Genomic DNA, 18,768 nt, shown 5'->3' on the forward strand with positions numbered 1-18,768 from the left:
CCTTCTACTAACTTTGGGTTTTGTTTGTTCTTCTTTCTCTAGTTGCTTTAAGCATAAGGTTAGGTTGTTTATTTGAGATTTTTCTTGTTTCCTGAGATAAGCTTGTATCACTATTAACTTCCCTTTTAAAACTGCTATTGGTGCATCCCAGAGGTTTTGGATCATCATGTTTTCATTTTTCTCTAGGTATTTTTTGATTTCCTCTTTGATTTCTTCAGTGATCCATTGGTTGATTAGTAGCATATTGTTTAACCTCCATGTTTTTGTGTCTTTTGCAGTATTTTTTTTCCTTGTAGTTGATTTCTAGCCTCATAGTGTTGTGGTTGGAAAAGATGCTTGATATGATTTGTTTTCTTAAATTTACCGAGGCTTGCTTTGTTGCTCAGAATGTGATCTATCATGGAGAATGTTCCATGTGCACTTGAAAAGAATGTGTATTCTGCTACTGCAGATGGAATGCCCTATAAATATCAATTAAGTCCATCTGGTCTAATGTATCATTTAAGGCCTGTGTTTCCTTATTGGTTTTCTGTCTGGATGATCTGTCCATTGATAGAAGTGGGGTATTAAAGTACCCACTATTATTGTGTTACTGTCAATTTCTCCTTTTATGTCTGCTAACATTTGCCTTATATATTGAGGTGACTCACGGGTGCACCTATGTTGGGTGCATCATATATATTTATAATTGTTATATTTTCTTCTTGGATTGATTCTTTGATCATTATATAGAGTCCTTCTTTGTCTCTTGAAACAGTCTTTAAAGTCTATTTTATCTGATATAAGTATTGCACCTCTAGCTTTCTTTTGATTTCCATTTGTGTGGAATACCTTTTTCCATCCTCTCACTTTCAGTCTGTATGTGTCTGTAGATCTGAAGTGAGTCTCTTGTAGGCAGCAAACATATGGGTCTTGTTTTGTATCCATTCAGCCAGTCTGTGCCTTTTGGTTGGAGCATTTAGGCTGTTTACATTTAAGGTAATTATCATTATGTATGTTCCTATTGCCATTTTGTTAATTGTTTTGGATTTGCTTTTGTAGGTCTTTTTTCCCCCTTCTTTTGTTCTCTTCTCTTCTGATTTGATGATGATCTTTAGTGTCACGTTTGGATTCCTTTTGCTTTTTTGTCTGTATATCTATTATAGATTTTTGTTTTGTGGTTACCATAAGGTTTTTGTATGGAAGTCTATATTTATACATGCTTGTTTTAAGTTGCTGATCTCTTAATTTCAGACACATTTTAGATACACTGCATTTGTACTCTCCTCCTCGATTACTGCTTTTGTTTTTATATTTTACATCTAATTGTTTTTTGTATCCCTTAACTGCTTATTGTGGATACAAATGATTTTACCCCTTTTGTCTTTTAACCTCCCCACTAGCTTTGTGTGTGGATGATTTCCTACCTTTATTTTATGTTTGCCTTTACCAGTGAGATTTTCCATTTCATAATTTTCTTGTTTCCAGTTGTGGCCTTTTCTTTTCTGCCTAGAGAATTTCCTTTAGCATTTGCTGTAAAGCTGGTTTGGTGGTGCTGAATTCTTTTGGCTTTGCTCATCTGTAAAGTTTTGATTTCTCCATCAAATCTGAATGGGAGCTTTGCTGGGTATTCTTGGTTGTTTGTAGGTTTTTCTCTTTTATCATTTTAAATGTATTTTGCCACTCCCTTCTGGCCTGCAGAGTTTTTGCTGAAAAAAAATCATCTGATAGCCTTATGGGTGTTCCCTTGTATGTTATTTGTTGCTTTTCCCTTGTTGCTTTTAATATTCTCTCTTTAATTTTTGTCAGTTTGATTATAATGTGTTGTGATGGATTCCTCTGTGGGTTAATCCTGTATGGGACTCTGCACTTCCTGGACTTGGGTGACTATTTCCTTCCCCCAGGTTAGGGAAGTTTTCAGCTATTATCTCTTCAAATATTTTCTCAGGCCCTTTCTCTCTCTCTTCTCCTTCTGGAACCCCTATAATGTGAATATTAGCATGCTTGATGTTGTCCCAGAGGTCTCTTAAACTGTCCTCATTTCTTTTCATTCTTTTCTCTGTTTGGTGGCAGTGATTTCTGCTACTCTGTCTTCCATCTCACTGATCCATTCTTCCACCTCATTTATTCTACTACTGATTCCTTCTAGTGTATTTTTCATTCCACTTATTGTTTCCTTTAATTCTGTTTGGTTGTTCTTTATATTTTCTAATTATTTGTTTAAAACTTCTAGGAATTCCCTGGCAGTCCAGTGGTTAGAACTCGGTGCTTTCACTGCTGTGGCTCAGGTTCAATCCCTGGTTGTGGAGCTAAGATCCTGCAAGCTGCGTGGCGTGGCCAAAAAACAAAACTTTAATTTCTCGCTCTGCGCATCCATTCTCCTCCCGAGTTCTTTGGTCATCTTTACAATTGTTACTCTGAACTCTTTCTCGGGTTGATTGCCTATCTTCACAGCACTTAGTTATTCTTCTGGGGTTTTATCTTGTTACTTTGTCTGAAACATATTCCTCTGTCACCTCATTTTGTCTAAATTGATATTTGTATTTTTATGTATGTGGCAGGTTGGTTACATTTCTCAACCTTGGAGAAGTGGTTCTTCAGAGGAGATGTCCTGTGTGTCCCAGCAGTGCACTCCCCTCCTGTCCTGCAAGGGCCAGGGGCCAGCTGGTCCCAGAGTAGTGTCTGGCCTGCATTTGTGGGCTTACTCTGCAGACTGCGGAACTGTAGTTTTCTGGCTTCTGGTGTCTGTCCCCGGCTGGGTGAGGCTGGTCTAGAGTCTTGTACAGGCTTGATGATGAGGAGGAGAAAGAACAGAGTTTGAAGGAAGGATGGACTCAATCTAGAGTGACTGTGGATTTCCTGGTGGAACTATGTGTTAGGTAGATGGAAGTAAGGAATCCATAGGTACAGATTGGGGAGTTGTGGGGAAGGATGAGCTCATCTAACGCAAGTGTATAGGAGAAAAAATATCCCAAGTTTTAACAGAGTAAAGGCAGTCTGATGTACTAAGGTATCCTTTGCTAACTCCTGCCTGCCCATATTGCCCTAGTACAAAAAAGTTAAGTTGAATTGGACAAGTATTTCTCAAACTGCGGTCTACTGACCCCTGCATCAGAGTTACCTGGGGTGTAGAGAGCATTTAATGCAGACTCCTGGACCCTACCCCCCACTGACTGGACCAGAACCTGTGGGTGGTCTGGGAATCTGCATGTTAATCAGCTCCCAGCAGATCAAGGGCTGAGACTATGCCAAGAGGCATGAAGAATCCTCAGTGGGAGAGGAGGTCAAGATGGAGGAATAGAAGGGCTTGAAACTCACCTCCTCCCACAAATACATCAAAATACAGCGACACGTGGAACAATTCTCTCAGAATACCTACTGAACGCTGGTAGAAGATCTCATACAACCTAAGTTGCAAGAAAGATCGTCAGGCAACTGGGTAGGACACAGGAAAAATAAAAAGTAATCAGGCCAGGACCTGCACCCCTGGGAGGGAGCTGTGAAAGAGGAGAGGTTCCCTCACCCTGGAAACCTCCTTCACTGGCTGGGAGATCAGCCAGGACAGAAAGGGAGCTTCAGAGGCTCAGAGGAGAACGCAGCAGCTGGATTGCAGCCCGCAGAACAGAGAGAGACCAGCACAGACGGTCCTGGCCACTTCCTTGCACTCCCAGCCCCAGACGCACGTCTGCTGGTGCACATGGGGCTGGGTGCTGCAACTTGGGCTTCAGCGGACAGACCTGGAAAGAGGACTGGGGTTGGCTGTGCAGAGACAGCCTGAAGGGGCTGGAGTGTGGGCTGGGCTGCAACTGGGGGTACGCACAGGCTGGAGCCTGGGTCCACCATAGGAGCACCGTTGTTAACACGTGCACGAAGGGAGGGGCGGGGCCCCGCCGTAGCAGCCTCATTCTCACAGGGGGCACAGCTCCGCCTCTACAAGTGCCGGGAGCGCACCACACCAGTGGGTTGCCCGCACGCGGACGCGGGGCTGAAACCTGAGCAGTGTCCCAGCGGTTGTGCCACCCGCAGATTTACGCTGCCATCTGTGGCTTTGTAAGCTCAGCGCCTGTGGGACATCCGAGTGGATTGCCGGTGCTCCGGGGGTTGGGCGCGTCTGGAATTAGCAGCTGTGGGCTTTGCCTGCACCCGCACACGGAGGTGGGACTGAGGTCTGGGCCCGTTCCATAGGCCCCGTGGAGGGTCCAGGTGCGTGACTGCAGTGGTCCCAGTGCCTGACTTCAGTGGATCTGGGCCAACAGATCTCTGCTGGTGGCTTTGTGAGCACAGTGCCCAAGGGACACTCAGGCCAATTGCCTGCACTCCCATCGTTAAGGAGGGGCCGAGGGCAGTGCCCACAACAGGGCTCACCTGGAAGTCTGCACATCAGGTAACAGGTGACACTACAGAGCGCAGTCCCTGGTGGACAGCTCCTGTAGAGGAATCCGCAGTGGCTTCTCCCCCCGCAGAAGTGCTCCAGTGCACCTACCTCACAGTGCACAGCAGAAACGGATCTGGGGGCTCCAACAACTGAGGGACAGTCCCTGCCCCCAACAGGGCTGTGATAACCACAGAGCAGAGAGGAGGCCCTGCTCAACATCCAGTGCAGGCTCTGGTCACCACAACACCAATCACACCCCCTTCAAGGGGATAACGGCCAGCACACACTGAGGAAAGACAAGGCAGGCATCCACACTAAAAACAGTCCTCGCACCGAAAATAGCAGACTCACACAGGCTACACAGGGACGCTCCCACAAAAAAACAGCCCTGGGGCTTCCCTGGTGGTGCAGTGGTTAAGAATCTGCCTGCCAATGCAGGGGACACAGGTTCGATCCCTGGTCCGGGAAAATCCCACATGCCGCAGGGCAACTAAGCCCGTGCGCCACAACTACTGAGCCTGTGCTCTAGAGCCCGCGAGCCACAACTGCTGAGCCCACGTGCCGCAACTACTGAAGCCCGCGTGCCACAACTACTGAAGCCCACATGCCTAGAGCTCGTGCTCCTCAACAAGAGAAGCCACTGCAATGAGAAGCCTGCGCACCACAACGAAGAGTAGCCTCCACTTGCTGCAACTAGAGAAAGTCCGCATGCAGCAACAAAGACCCAACAGAGCCAAAAATAAACAAATAAATAAGTTCATGAAAAAAAAACCCAAAACAAAACAGCCCTTCAAGACAACAGTAGATAACTGTTTCTCCTAAACTTAGAGTCAGAGAAATATAGGTAAAATGAAGAAATAAACCCACACATCTATGGTCAATAAATCTTTGACAAAGGAGGCAAGTATATTCAATGGAGAAAAGACAGTCTCTTCAGCAAGTGGTGTTGGGAAAGCTTAATCTATGCTGATTCCTCTAGTTTAACCATTTTACCTGCAGTGCAGCATCACTCCAAATGTAACGAATACTTTGAACAAGTACAACATTTGGGAGGTCACTTTAAAGCAGCTTTATTTTTGTTTTCCACTGACCCCTTAAATTTATTCTACAGAGTTATTTCTCCCCTTGCTCTTAGATAAAATTTAGGGTAGGCCTCATAAGTTTTCTGATCACTATTACTTTAAGTTACAAAACGCAGTCTCGGCAGGCACGTGAGTCTGACTCTGTGTGTCATGGGTGCTTTGGTGAGTTCTTTGGAGACTTGCCCATAATGGAGCCCATAATGGAGATCCCTCACTGGCACCTCTGTGATACGGGCAAAAACATCTTTCCCACAGCTGGACAGCTGCATGTAAATCAATGAAGTTAGAACACTCCCTCACACCATACACACAAATGAACTTAAAATAGCTTAAAGGAAGCCATAAACAAAAAGAAAAGACAACCTATAGAATGGAAGAAAATATTTTCAAACGATGCAACCGACAAGGGCTTAATTTACAAAATATATTGATACATACAGCTCATATAACTCAATAACAAAAAACCAAATAACTCAATCAAAAAAGAAGACAGCAGACCTAAATAGACAGTTCTCTAAAGAAGACATACAGATGGCCAAAAGGCACATAAAAAGATGCTCAACACCACTAACTATTAGAGAAATGTATATCAAAAGTACAATGAGGTATCACTTCACACTGGTGAGAATGGCCATCATTAAAAAGTCTACAAATAACAAGTGCTGGAGAGGGTGTGGAGAAAAGGGAACCCTGCTTCACTGTTGGTGGAAATATAAATTGATGCAACCACTATGGAAAACAGTATGGAGGTTCCTTAAAAAACTAAAAATAGAACTACCATATGACCCAGCAGTCCTACTCCTGGGCATATATCTGGAGAAAACTCTAATTTGAAAAGATACATGCATCCAATGTTCATAGCAGCACTATTTACAATAACCAAGACATGGAAGCAACCTAAATGTCCATCAACAGATGCATGGATAAAGAAGATGTGACATACATACACACACACACAATATGGAATACTACTCAGCTGTAAAAAAAATATAAAATAATGCCATTTGTAGCAACATGGATGGACCTAGCGATTATCATACTAAGTGAAGTCAGACAAAGACAAATACCACATGATATCACTTATATGTGGAATCTAAAATATATAAATGAACTTATTTACAAAACAGAAATAGACTCACAGACATAGAAAACAAATTTACAGTTATCAAAGGGGTTAAGGGGGGGGTGGGTGAGGGATATATTAGGAGTTTGGGATTAACATATATACACTACAATATATAAAATAGATAAACAACAAGGACTTACTGTGTGGAACACGGAACTATATTCAATTCCTATAATAAACCATAATGGAAAGAATATATATATTAAAAAAAAAATATATATATATATGTATACACAAACGGAATCACTTTGTTGTACACCAGAAACTTGCACAACATTGTAAATCAACTATAGTTCAATTTAAAAAAAAATCATCGGGGTAGGGAATTGAGGGTGTCAGCAAGATAGGAGCTCAGAGTGCTGGATGGCTCAGTTGTGGTGACAGAACTGGATGAGGAATATTTCCGCCCTATGACAGAGGCACTCTGATGGAAACTGGTTGGGGACAGAGCCCAGAAGACTCGAAATTGAAGACAGGCATGGGGGTTACTCATTGCCCAGGCTGGGCTGGGAAGCACGCTCCTTTTCGGGGCTCCTTTAGAGGCGGGACCACTGTGTCACGGACACTGGCCTCCTTGACCCTCAGGATACGGGTGGGGTATCTCTTCATTCGCTAGCACAGGGCTGGCACCTTAGAGGCACAGGGTATCTGTTGACAGAACAGATTCATTCTGCAGATATGTTATGGTTCTGTGTATGGTTCTGTGTGACAGGGACTGAGGGGACCTGATGGTAAAATGTTCCGGTGTGAAGTGTCTTCTGCATTTCATAGGGAGAGAAGCCTGAAACTAAGGGAGCTACTCAAGACTGAAGGGCAGCGTCCAAGGAAAAGGAGGACAGAGATGAACAAAAATTCTGCTCTGATTCACAGATTTCCCCGGGGCCTAGGAAATGAACACAGGCGAGTGAGTCTTGAGAGAATAGGATGGAGGTGGAGGTGGGACTGATGGATGAGAGGATTTTTTTTTTTTAATTAGAATGGGTACATGTAGAGTAAGAAGTGCATTGTGAATGTTTGTGGACTGTTGTAATCACTAATTGAAAATGAAGGTTTCTTTCCAAAATGTTTGAAAGATAAAAGCAGACTTCATACACAAAAAGGCAAAATTGAAAAGTAAAAGGAAGCAAAGAAATATATATGTGCATTTGTAAGAACTGGCTGACAAGTCAAAGGGTAACACAGAACGGGAAATGCAAATGGTAAAAATTACCCTACTGAAAGGAGATTATAATTCTATGGAACAATGAAACGCAATGATTTGTATGAAGAACAACTAACACAAAATGACAGAGTTTGGAAATAAATAGTTGGTCAAAGATATAACACCAGAATTCTAATTAAAGGAAATAGCGGGGGGACTTCCCTGGTGGCGCAATGGTTAAGAATCTGCCTGCCAATGCAGGGGACACAGGTTTGATCCCTGGTTGGGGAATATCCCACATGCAGCAGAGCAACTAAGCCCGTGTGCCACAACTACTGAGCCTGCACGCTGCAACAACTGAAGCCCACACGCCTAGAGCCCGTGCTCTGCAACGAGAAGCCACTGCAATGAGAAGCCCTCACGCTGCAATGTAGAGTAGCCCTGCTCACCGCAACTAGAGAGAAAAGCCTGTGCGCAGTAATGAAGACGCAACACAGCCAAAAAAATAAAAAAGAAATAGGGGTGGTAATAATAATATCAAAGGATAAGTTAAAGCAAAAAATATATGCAGAATAGTCATTATACAGAGATACATCATAAACCTTTATGCAGCAATAATGTAGGGCAAAAGAAAAAAGAACAGCCCAAAATCACAGTGGGAAATTTTGACTCCTGTCTGCCTGAGACAGAGTTGAGATCCAGACAGAAGATATGGAAAATATACTTGAGGCAGAATTAATCCATCTCAAATCTTACAGGCTGGCACTGCCCTGTCCAGCAGGTTAGTGTGTGGCTGGCTGTTGAACACGTGGAAATGTGGTGAGCATGGCTGAGGGAACTAATTTTTAAATTTTATTTAATTTTCATTAAAATTTAAATTTAAGGGACTTCCCTGGTGGTGCAGTGGTTAAGAATCCGCCTGCCAATGCAGGGGACACGGGTTCGAGCCCTGGTCTGGGAAGATCCCCCATGCTGCGGAGCAACTAAGCCCGTGAGCCACAACTACTGAGCCCACGCACTTAGAGCCCGTGCTCTGCAACAAGAGAAGCCACTGCAATGAGAAGCCCGTGCACCGCAATGAAGAGTAGACCCTGCTCACTGCAACTAAAGAAAGTCTGTGTGCAGCAACAAAGACCCAACACAGCCAAAAATAAATACATAAAAAATAAATAAATTAAAAAAAAATTATCAGGGACAAGTTAATTTAAAAAAATTTTAAATTTAAAACCAGAAGCAGTATACAATTATTTTTTTCTGTTAAATCCAACTTGTTTTGGTACAACTACATTTTGCCTTAACCACTGAAAATTTAGCATCCAAATTTAGATACACTGTAAACATAAAGTAAATATTGGATGTTGAAGACATTGCAAAAATGCTAAATATCTCACCGATAACTTCTATATTTCATGTTGAAACATGAAAATTTAGATATATGGGGTTAAATAAAAATATTAAAGTAATTTCACCTGTTCTCCACTTTTTTAATGTGGCTACTAGAAAATATAAAATTACATTTATATGGCTCACATTATATTTCTGTTGGACAGCCCTAGGAAATAGGATACACCTTGCTTTGAAGGCTTTGGAGACTGTTTGCAAAACCCAATCATTACTAGATTATGTGTAGTAAGAGAAAATTACAGTCCAAGAGACTTGAAATCCAAAGAGAACTTTCCTTTATTAAAAAAAGGGCAGATCAAAAAAGAAATAAAACACTGAGTCTAAAAATAAAAATGAAAACATTAAACATCAAAACTTGTAGGATGCAATCAGCTTTAACATAGTCCCAGAGCAGTAATTTTTATCTCTTTTAGGATCAGATACCTCTGAGAATCTGATACAATAGATCCCCTCCCTAGAAAAAATGCAAATACAAAGAATTTTGCATATAATTTGAGGAGGGCCGCACACATCCAAAAGCCCCCAGGCTATAAATGCCTGTATCGTCAAAATGGAAAATAAATTAACTAAGCAGGCAATTAAGATTGAAGGAAACTAAAACAAAACCCTCAAGGAAACTAGGAAAAGGAACAAGATTAAAAGCCAGGATAAAAACAGCAGAATTGTTAAATGCATGGGCTGTTTCTTTGGAAAAATCAAAACTAAAAAACAGCAACTGTTAGAATAATCCATGGAGAAGGGAAAAAAAGGCATAAACAGTTAGAAATGAGGAGGAGCATACGTTACCAAAAACAATAGGTTCAGAATTAAGGGAATACTCTACACAATTGCATAGTAATATGTTGACAAACTCAATTTTTTTCCCCTGTAAAAATCCAAATTACCAAAATTGACATAAGAAATAGAAAACCTAAATCAGCAACAGAAAAATAAAAGAAATTCTTATATTTTCTAGTATATAAAATATATATTTTCTGCTCCTCCAAAAAGCAGCAGAATGGGATGAATTTGCTGGTAAATTTCAGATTATTGATGTGCATTCCACACTTTCAACAAACATTTCCTGGGTGCCTACTCTCAGTGCAGTATATAGTCGGCCCAATCTAAAGTTGTTGTCAGGTAAGGTAAACTCTCCCATGTCACAGAAATGACTGGAAGGTCATTAGTTCATCCTGTGAAACAAAAATGACCTTGATCTCTAGACCTGATAAGGACATAAATTCCTAAGCTTTGTGGTGATATGAGAGATCAACAGGGAAAAAAAATATTGGTGTGTGCATGTATAACTGTATAAACATTCTCTTCTACAATTAAAAATCATACTTAAAGGAAGCAGATAGGAAATTTACATATTAAATAATGCATATGTTAATAAGAGCTACATGAAGCCAAGCCTCTAAGTGAACAGAGTAAGATTTAAGTAAGAGGAGCTACTTGTAAATGCTTACTGAAAAACGTTCAAGCTCAAATGAAATAAGACAATTACTATCTTACACGTTAAATTAATTACTCCCACAGCAAACATCTCCTTGTGTCAGCCCTCTCATCTTAACTCTTGCAGGGCCAATTTTCCTGAGTATCATGTGGTTTTATGAAACTGGTAGATTGAAACCTGCCTAATTTGCTAGTAAGGCAATGAAGGCATAAAATAGCAATAGCCAGAGAAATGCTGAAAGGGGCTGCTGATTTCAAAGTGTTCGCCTGTTCTGAGATTTGGGTGATTTTAAGCACTCTGCAACAGACCTGCTTTGATTCCTATATCTGAACAGAGCATTGAGTCACAGCCCATACAAACACTGTTTTTAGATTATTAAGATAAAACAGGCTTTTCTCACTTCCCTGCTTTTCTTAAAGGAAAAAGTGAGGCTGAGCCCAATGTCTGTCTGCATCTTCCCTGGTAACTAATGCTCACTGAGGAAATAACCTTTGCAGAGAAAAATCAATACTTTTAGTCTTATCCAAGCCTTCTTCCTCATCAACTGCTATTTCTTACCTGCTTCATTAATTTGGAGTTCTAACCAGAAGCAGTTAAGTACCAAAAAATCTTTAATAAAGTTGATCTGAGAATTTCAAGTGAAGTGGTGGGAGACTTGTAAATCTGGTTCCCAGCAGAGTAAGATGCCCAGGGCAACTGCTGCAACCACGTATTACCTGGCACCACAGAATTTTCTAATGGCGTCTCATTAGGTATTAATGACATGAAATAATTACTGTTAAAGTGACATTTTTGTCAAGGGGATATAAACAAGCGAATCATTTAACACCAAGATAAAAATTTTAATGGTAATACATTCAAATTGCCTCTTCATAGGATTTTAGCAAGTGGCGAATTCAGAAGAGAAAGAAATGACAAGCGGCAAAGGCTGTTTTCAGTATGTGGCTCTCACGCTTAGGCACTAAGTCTTACGAAAAGTCTGTCTTTAAAAACTCCTATGGACAAACTGCACTTTTTTAAAGATTTTTATTAGCTCTTTGACACCAGTTGGGGACAAATTCCTGGCCCTGTGACTTCTTGAATAGCAGGAACATAAAACTATTTGATGGCATCCTTGGAGGGGATGAACTGGTGTTAAGCAGGATCTGAGCGGTGCAAACGGCTGGAGGCTGATAGTTCTTGAGTGGCAGGTCAGATTTACCTACATCTAATTTGCAAAATGTTTCAATGCATTTGACAAGTAATTTTTTCTACCTCAAGGAGGTTTAGCTAGTATTGCTGAATTGGCACAGCAAATAGTGGTTATGAAAACAAAGTTCCTAGTATAAATAAAAGCAACATTCATTGATTGTTGGATAAAGTGCCATCCGCTGTATGAGCACAGAACCCAAGCAAATCAATTGGTTGGGAAAATACCACCTAATTCTGATTTTTATGGGACACAGGAATCTTCGGACTGGCCTGGTCACACAGGATCTAGGGACTGTGTGGTTCTTTAGCGCTTTGGGCAGGCAGCGCTCCCAAGAGTGCCGTGAACTATGCATCAGGCCACTGGATGAGACAGAGGCCGGTATTATCGGTTAACAGAAAAGTGGCCTCACTTTTCTCAGGCTTCTTCAATAGTCCAACTGTAATGACATGGGCACAGCTTTTTAGTTTGCAAAGCATTTCTCATGGAATTGCCCTCATCCCTCATTTGCAGATGAAATAACTGAGGCTGAGCAGTCTCAACACTTTATCGTTAGATTCAGAACAATGTATACTGCCAAAGAGTCGGAGGAAGATTAAAGGCAAGGTCTTTCCATTTATTCAGATTTCGACAGTAGGCTCTGCCAGGTCCTGGCGTTTACTATTTTAGCGAGAGCGTCTGCCCCCACAGGGGTTTCTCCTACGGAACGGACCCAAGGAGAAGAGAACGACGTCGTGGGTGCCATGTAGTCAATGAGCGCCTTGCTTGGATGTGTGTTAGATGGCATACTGCTGTCACCAGGCTGTGAACTGGGAAAACGGCAAAGAGATGGAACTGTTCTTTTTCAGGAACATCAAAAAGAAACTGGCTGAGACCATGAAGAGAAAGCAAGTAGAAAACAGACTTGTAATCTGTTCTAGTATTGACCGCAATCTTAAGAGCTAGGAGACAAGTAGCTCACTGTTAGACGTGTGATCACTGTCAGATGTGATCTACACAGAACAGTTAAGGAACTAAACACCAGAGCTCCAAATCCAATGCTCTGTGTGTGTGTGTGTGTGTGTGTGCACGCTAAAACTGATTCAGGAATGCCCTTGTATCCTGGAATATGGGAAAACCGTCTGAGAACATCTATGAGATGTGCTGATCAGGGGAGTAAAACTTTACTCTGGAAGGTAGAGCCAGGCTGCTGGTCAAGGACTGTTCAATCCATAATACTTAACACCTTTTGAATAGGCGTAGATCACTCCCATTACAAAAGCAGGATGGAAGGGGAAAAAAGCCACTCAACGTTTCAGTAATTCAATAATTTATTCCTCTAAAAAAGTGTGTAAAAGTATATAGCTCTCATTCACAAGGTATATATGAATGACATTTAAAATGGAGGCCTTTTAGTATTGTTTCTTTTTATCAAAGTCTTTTAGTGTACTGTACCAGCGCTATACTGTAGTTTTTTTTTAAATGAACTTCACATATTTTTGTATTCTTTCAAATTGTTTGCTATATATAAAAGAAGCTCACTGCAAAATGCTTGAAGGAAAAAAGGAAACAAAAGAAATTCAGAACTTCCCAGAAATGTACAGCTTTTACATTTAAAAAAGGTTCTGAAATATACATACAAGCATGCTGGACAATCCCACCCCTCTCCCCTCCCCCATTTCCCCTCTTTAGTTCAAACCATGGTAAGAGTTCTGATTTCTGCAGAATTTCCAAAATTAAAAATAAAAAAAAAAATAAAATAAGTTCTCACTCTGTAGCAAATCCAGGGCTTGTACATTTCAGATTAATTCAGTAAAAAACTCACAAGTAAAATAATGCATATTTAAGGGAAATATTATACAGACTTTTTCACACAGAAGTACATAATAAGATTTTTTAAAATCTATTGCCATTCATTTATTTTTGCACAAAAACGTATAAATATGTCACCAGCTTTTCTTAACTTAAAAAACTTAAATAAAAGACACCAGATGAAAACTACCCTTTGCTGCCTTTTTTTTTTTTTTTAATTTTTGTAGGGGTTTTTTTGTTTTTTGTATTTTTTTTTTCTTTTTTTGCTGAGAATTGGGTTTCTAGGGAAGAAAAGCCCCTGCATTAAAAACAGCCCATTAAAAAAAAAAATTCAAAGTTCTGATGAATTCTGGGAAAAAAAGCAACCCCAAAGTGGTAAAAGATTACAAATATCTACTTTACAATTTGTCTTCTCACCAAGATAATTTTATACAAGTTTACAATCTTCATCATCTTATGCTCTTCAAAAGGCCTTGAGAATTTTTCCTTTCTGATTAAGAAAAAATAGCACTGCAATATTTTTAAAGTCAATTTTACACTGTACACATTAGATACAAATGGTTTGATATATCAGATTTTTTTAACCTATACACTGCGAAAGTCGACCCCTCCCCCCCAATTGGTGGTACAGAGAACAAAATTATCCATTTACAAGTTACTTCTCTGCTTTCACATTCCCACCACACAACTTTTTTTTTTAATATGTTTTAAACGTTAGATTATTTCAAGAAAAATACTTTTACAAAATCATATCAGTTATTACATTTTTCCTTTTTTTGTTAATAACCAGAATATGGAAGTCTCTTGGAAGAACTTTTAAAATTTGCATGATTCTCTCCACAGATGACTAGAGCTCAACAGCCTGACCAGAGCGGCTCACGGGAGGCAAGCCCACGCCCACTGCCCTCAGACAGAAACGCACAGCAAGGTACGGGTAGAAATGGAGTCTTAAAGACAACCCTCTCGGGCCTGGATAAAATACTTCAATTAGCCTTAATGATTTAAAAAGGCATGTTTTTTAAAAAAAGTCCCACCACGAAGGCTCAACTTCAAGTACTAATTTAATGGTTAAGTTGAATATTTCTTTGAAATAATATTCCTATGGTCCAGAAAAAATTTACCATATTTATAACTGATTTTATGAGCCAACACTTTCGATTGTGATATATACATGAGTCCCTTTTGATCTAATGAGAGGAGAGACCTGGCTTTCAGTAAGAATTCACTAGAAAATATATTTCCATTGTGACTATATAAAACTAATGAAGGTACTTGCCTCCATGGCTCTGGGTTGAGCTTGACTGCCTTCTGTATAAAAATGTTGTCCTTCATGAAACGCTGGCCACTTTTAATAAGGAATATGGCAGAATGTTTACCCAGTTTATTCTCAACAAAACCTACTGCTGGGTGGTTTTGAATATATTACTTGTAAGCAGGATCTCCCCAATATGTTTTCATTCCTTTTCTGGCTTCTAGGACAGAGGTATGTAGTCAAAGAATCCTATGGTGGATCTGAGTTGGGTTTCAGCTACTGTACCTGGTCCTTGCGAATTAAAAAAATTAAAAGAGTCACAAAAACCATATGACAAAACAACCTAAAATAAATAAACAAAATGAAGATGTCTCCAGACCTTTTGTATCTACACACAGGTATAAAGTCAACCAAAGCACTCATGCCAATCTAGATGGGAGCACTAGGGAGACAGAAACCCCATTATGAAATCACGTACTTGAGCTGGTTCTTGTTCAAAAGTCCCAGATTATGGAGTTCAGGTAACCCACAGGCCATACACCAATAACTAGAGGATTTCATCCAGAGGGCTAAACTGCCCTTATTAAACAGAGACTGAAGACACAGACTCTTGTGCAAAAGGATACTGTCTCTTCTGTTTCCCTCTTGAAAACCAACAACAAAAAACTTCCTGTGGCCCAGTGGTCTGGGGCCGCACACACCACAACACTGGCTGAAAGTCACTGCTTATGGAAGTTTCCAGGTCCATGAGAGAAGTGTCTGTGAGTCACTCTGGTAATGAACACTGCAGAAATGACATGTGCCTGCTGAGAAGTAATCACAGTGCAGGACTGTGCAGAGTGGTCTCAAGAGGAGGGAGTGGGGTATTTGCAGAGTGTAGCAGGTTCCTTGGACTGAGGTTGCGGGGAGAAGGAACTGAGCCAGAGAGAACAAGTGCTTTTCCAATTAGAGTATATTCATGATGGCGTTGTACAACTGAGTGAGCACCACAAAGTGGACGGGAAGGCAGGAGGTACGGTCCTGGGTGGCCGGATTGCACGTGAGCCAGGACAGAGCGTTGTACTGCTCCAAAACAAACCTGCCGGAGAGAACACACAGGTCAGGGCACCAGGCACGACAGAAGCAAGGCTGGTCTGAAAGTTCTAACGTGCCAGTGCCAGATGTCAGCAGGAAGAAGGCCTAATGTCATTCCATAAGTTGCCCCAGGCTCTTTCCCAGAGTTCGTTTCCTCATGTCCCCCCCTTCCTTCTAGACCTGCACTGCCCAATGTGGCAGCCACCGGTCCCCCACTCCGTAAACTCAGATATGCTGTACATAGAGAACAGGCACCGGGATTTCAAACACTTAGTATTTAAAAAAGCATGGAAAATAGCTCATGAGTATTTTTATATTTATTACTGTTCAAATGATACTATTTTTTATATTTTGACATTGTTATCACGTTTTTATATAACTGATAAACTTATTACTAAAATTAACGTCACTGATTTCTTTTTAAAATTTTTCTAGTAGCCACATTAAAATAGTAATTGTATGTGACTCACGTTATACTTCTATTGGACAGTGTTGCTCTAGAGGCCCTGGAAGCCAAAATCATGTAGATTAGGTAGGTTCTTGCTTTAACTGTAATTTCCAAATCATTTAAGAGTTAGAAAACATTAGGAAAAGCTTGCATATTTTCTCAAGGTACATGAAGAATGTTTACAGCCTGCTAAAGTACAAGACAATTCTGGGAGGTATTTCCCAGCTATGGAATTTATGTTTTACTTAACTTTATTTACATAATCTATGTCAGGAAGGGCAGAAAATGTTTCCAAAGTCAAGTGCTTTAAGTTCCAGACTTTGTCTTCTAACTATCCACCCCCTTATTCCGATCTATTTTCATCACCATGAAATGCCTCCTCTGAATGGGAAGCGAGGGCAGTTGTACTTGCACGTAACTGCCGGATTTAACAAAGTATGCTACACTGTCTGCCCTATGCAGGTACTGGGGGGACGTGGCTCTCACTGGCTAATCAGACAGTGCTCCACTGCACAAAAGGTAGCACCTCTTCCACAAATACCACACTTTAATTAAAACACCTTGGAAAAACAAGAGTAAAGTATATACTGTACTGCTATGTTGCCTAGGTCTGAATCTACCTTAAAACATCAGACGTGGTTTTGGAGTCAAGAGGATGTGGAACCCGCTGAGAATTCCTGGCAGGGAGAAGTTCGTCTGTCTGTGCTACAGAAATGTGGTGATGCAGCGAAGCCTGGTGAAAGAACAAAGACAGTTACCTTCCTGGTCTAGTCAACCATGGGGCAGAAATAAGGACACGTCTACCAGAAGGAGATGCTCTCTAAAGTCCTTTGTAGTCAGGGCTTCTATTCTAAGTCCATGAATTTAAGCTGCTCAGTAACCCCAATGTGATCCCAAATAACTCCATATCCTAGAGTAGAGGAGAAAAAAAAGCTAGCTTTGCAAATGGACTGCAAATAATTAAATAGCGTCCCTCTTCAGGTTTTCATCTGTAGAAGGCTCCACAGTCGGGATGTGGCTGACTGTGTCGTGGTGGTGGTCTTCTATCCTGATCCCCGTACTTCATAACCGGCGCTGTGCCCTTCTTACAGTATCACATCCAAAGGCACCTGATGTCTGCTGTCATCAGCAGTAATATGACAGATCCCTGGATCCAGCAGGTACCAGCACGGTCCATCTACTATAAAGTTCCCCATCAATTTTTAACGTAATAGTTTTAGTATAGTTTTACTTTATTAATTGTAAAATATAAGAAGAGGCAATATAAATGCTTGACTCTCCTTACTTTTTGATTTTCTGATTAATGAGCTGCTGCTCTGGCAGCTTCAAAAGGTGACGTATAAATGTTTTGTTTTTCAGCACAACTATGAACCCATAGATTGATATCAATCTACTGCCACCATTGTTCATTTTAATGACTAAATGATCCCATCCCTGGGCAATGGGAACCCCTCCAAGTTGGCTACTGGGTCCTTTGATAAGACTAATAATCTTTGGTAGCTTCCTTGCTTTTAGGCGTGACAAGATGTCTCAGGTACACCTTGAATACTTCTTACTTTAGCCCTGGAATCAGTCATTTCCTCAAAGAACTCTGGTTCTTTTGAATGATAAACAGTATTGAGAAACCATAATTGTGTCAATAAAGGTGTTTATTGCTGCTAGGCTATCATGGCTCCTAAGCCTTTTCAGTAAACAGAGCTAAAGAATGTGTACACTTTTGAGAGAGAGAGGAAAAGATAAATAAATCTAGGTTCAGACTAGTAATTCTAATTGAGAGATTGCATGGATTTTTATATAAATTCTTTGATTTCATAATACTATGTTAAAGTCATCAGGAAAATAAAATTACTTCGTTTTTGGTTTTAACCTTCCAGATTTATGTGTGTGTGTGTATGTATGTGTACGTGTGTGTATCTTAGTGATTACTCTGTAGTGGGACTTCTGAATCCAAAGGGAAATGTGCAGGGTTGTAATATTTGGCCTTCCCACCGTACCAGGGCCATCTCCCTACAGCTCTGCCAACAGTGTGTTGTCAAACCATTGGCTTTTTGCCAATCCGTGGATTTCATTCTAGGTTCTCTCACCCAAACTGGAAGTGAGAGATCTTTTGTTTTTAACTCTTAATTTGGATTAAAAATTTCCAAGAAATATACAGGAAGGCGCAAGCAGAAACATGGAATTTTTTAGCTGACTCCTGCCCTACTCGAAAAAGCAACGCTGACTGCCTGTGGCAGTGGAGGAAGAGGACAACTAGTCATCATTATCCCCCCCCCCGCCCCCCGGCGTAACTTCCCTGACCACAGTGGCTTATACAGAACCACATGGCCACCCTAGATGTGTCCGCTGAGCCGCGTGAAGTCTCCTCCTTGGGTGAATGTCGGTCATTCATTTCTTTGTGACACGGTTTTGGGCTCCTCTCCTAAATTCTGCTCTCCACCTCTGCCTGTAATTAACATACCCTCAGACTCTTAA

At 40.9% G+C, this 18,768-nt stretch overlaps 1 protein-coding gene and 1 long non-coding RNA gene across 5 annotated transcripts in view; one reads left to right on the plus strand and one right to left on the minus strand.

Annotated features, from left to right (window-relative positions):
• The window catches only part of LOC309611394, a 31,410-nt gene extending 17,558 nt beyond the window's left edge, over window positions 1–13,852 (plus strand). The window contains exon 3 of the long non-coding RNA XR_014234506.1: window positions 7,334–13,852. This is a non-coding gene — a long non-coding RNA (uncharacterized lncRNA). The remainder of the gene's footprint in view (window positions 1–7,333) is intronic.
• Window positions 13,024–18,768, minus strand: part of MED13L (mediator complex subunit 13L) — a 291,782-nt gene continuing 286,037 nt past the window's right edge. For 2 of the 4 annotated variants that reach the window (XM_082355690.1, XM_082355689.1), the window contains exons 30-31: window positions 16,917–17,029; window positions 13,024–15,852 (exon numbers count right to left, since the gene is read on the minus strand). In XM_082355690.1, the coding sequence (XP_082211816.1) occupies window positions 15,720–15,852; window positions 16,917–17,029 (246 nt within the window). In that variant the 3' untranslated portion in view covers window positions 13,024–15,719. The remainder of the gene's footprint in view (window positions 15,853–16,916; window positions 17,030–18,768) is intronic. The other 2 variants (XM_082355688.1, XM_082355687.1) reach the window with 1 other exon arrangement.

This window comes from Balaenoptera borealis (genome assembly GCF_965194805.1).
Source record: "Balaenoptera borealis genome assembly, chromosome: 14".
Classification (NCBI taxonomy): domain Eukaryota; kingdom Metazoa; phylum Chordata; class Mammalia; order Artiodactyla; family Balaenopteridae; genus Balaenoptera; species Balaenoptera borealis.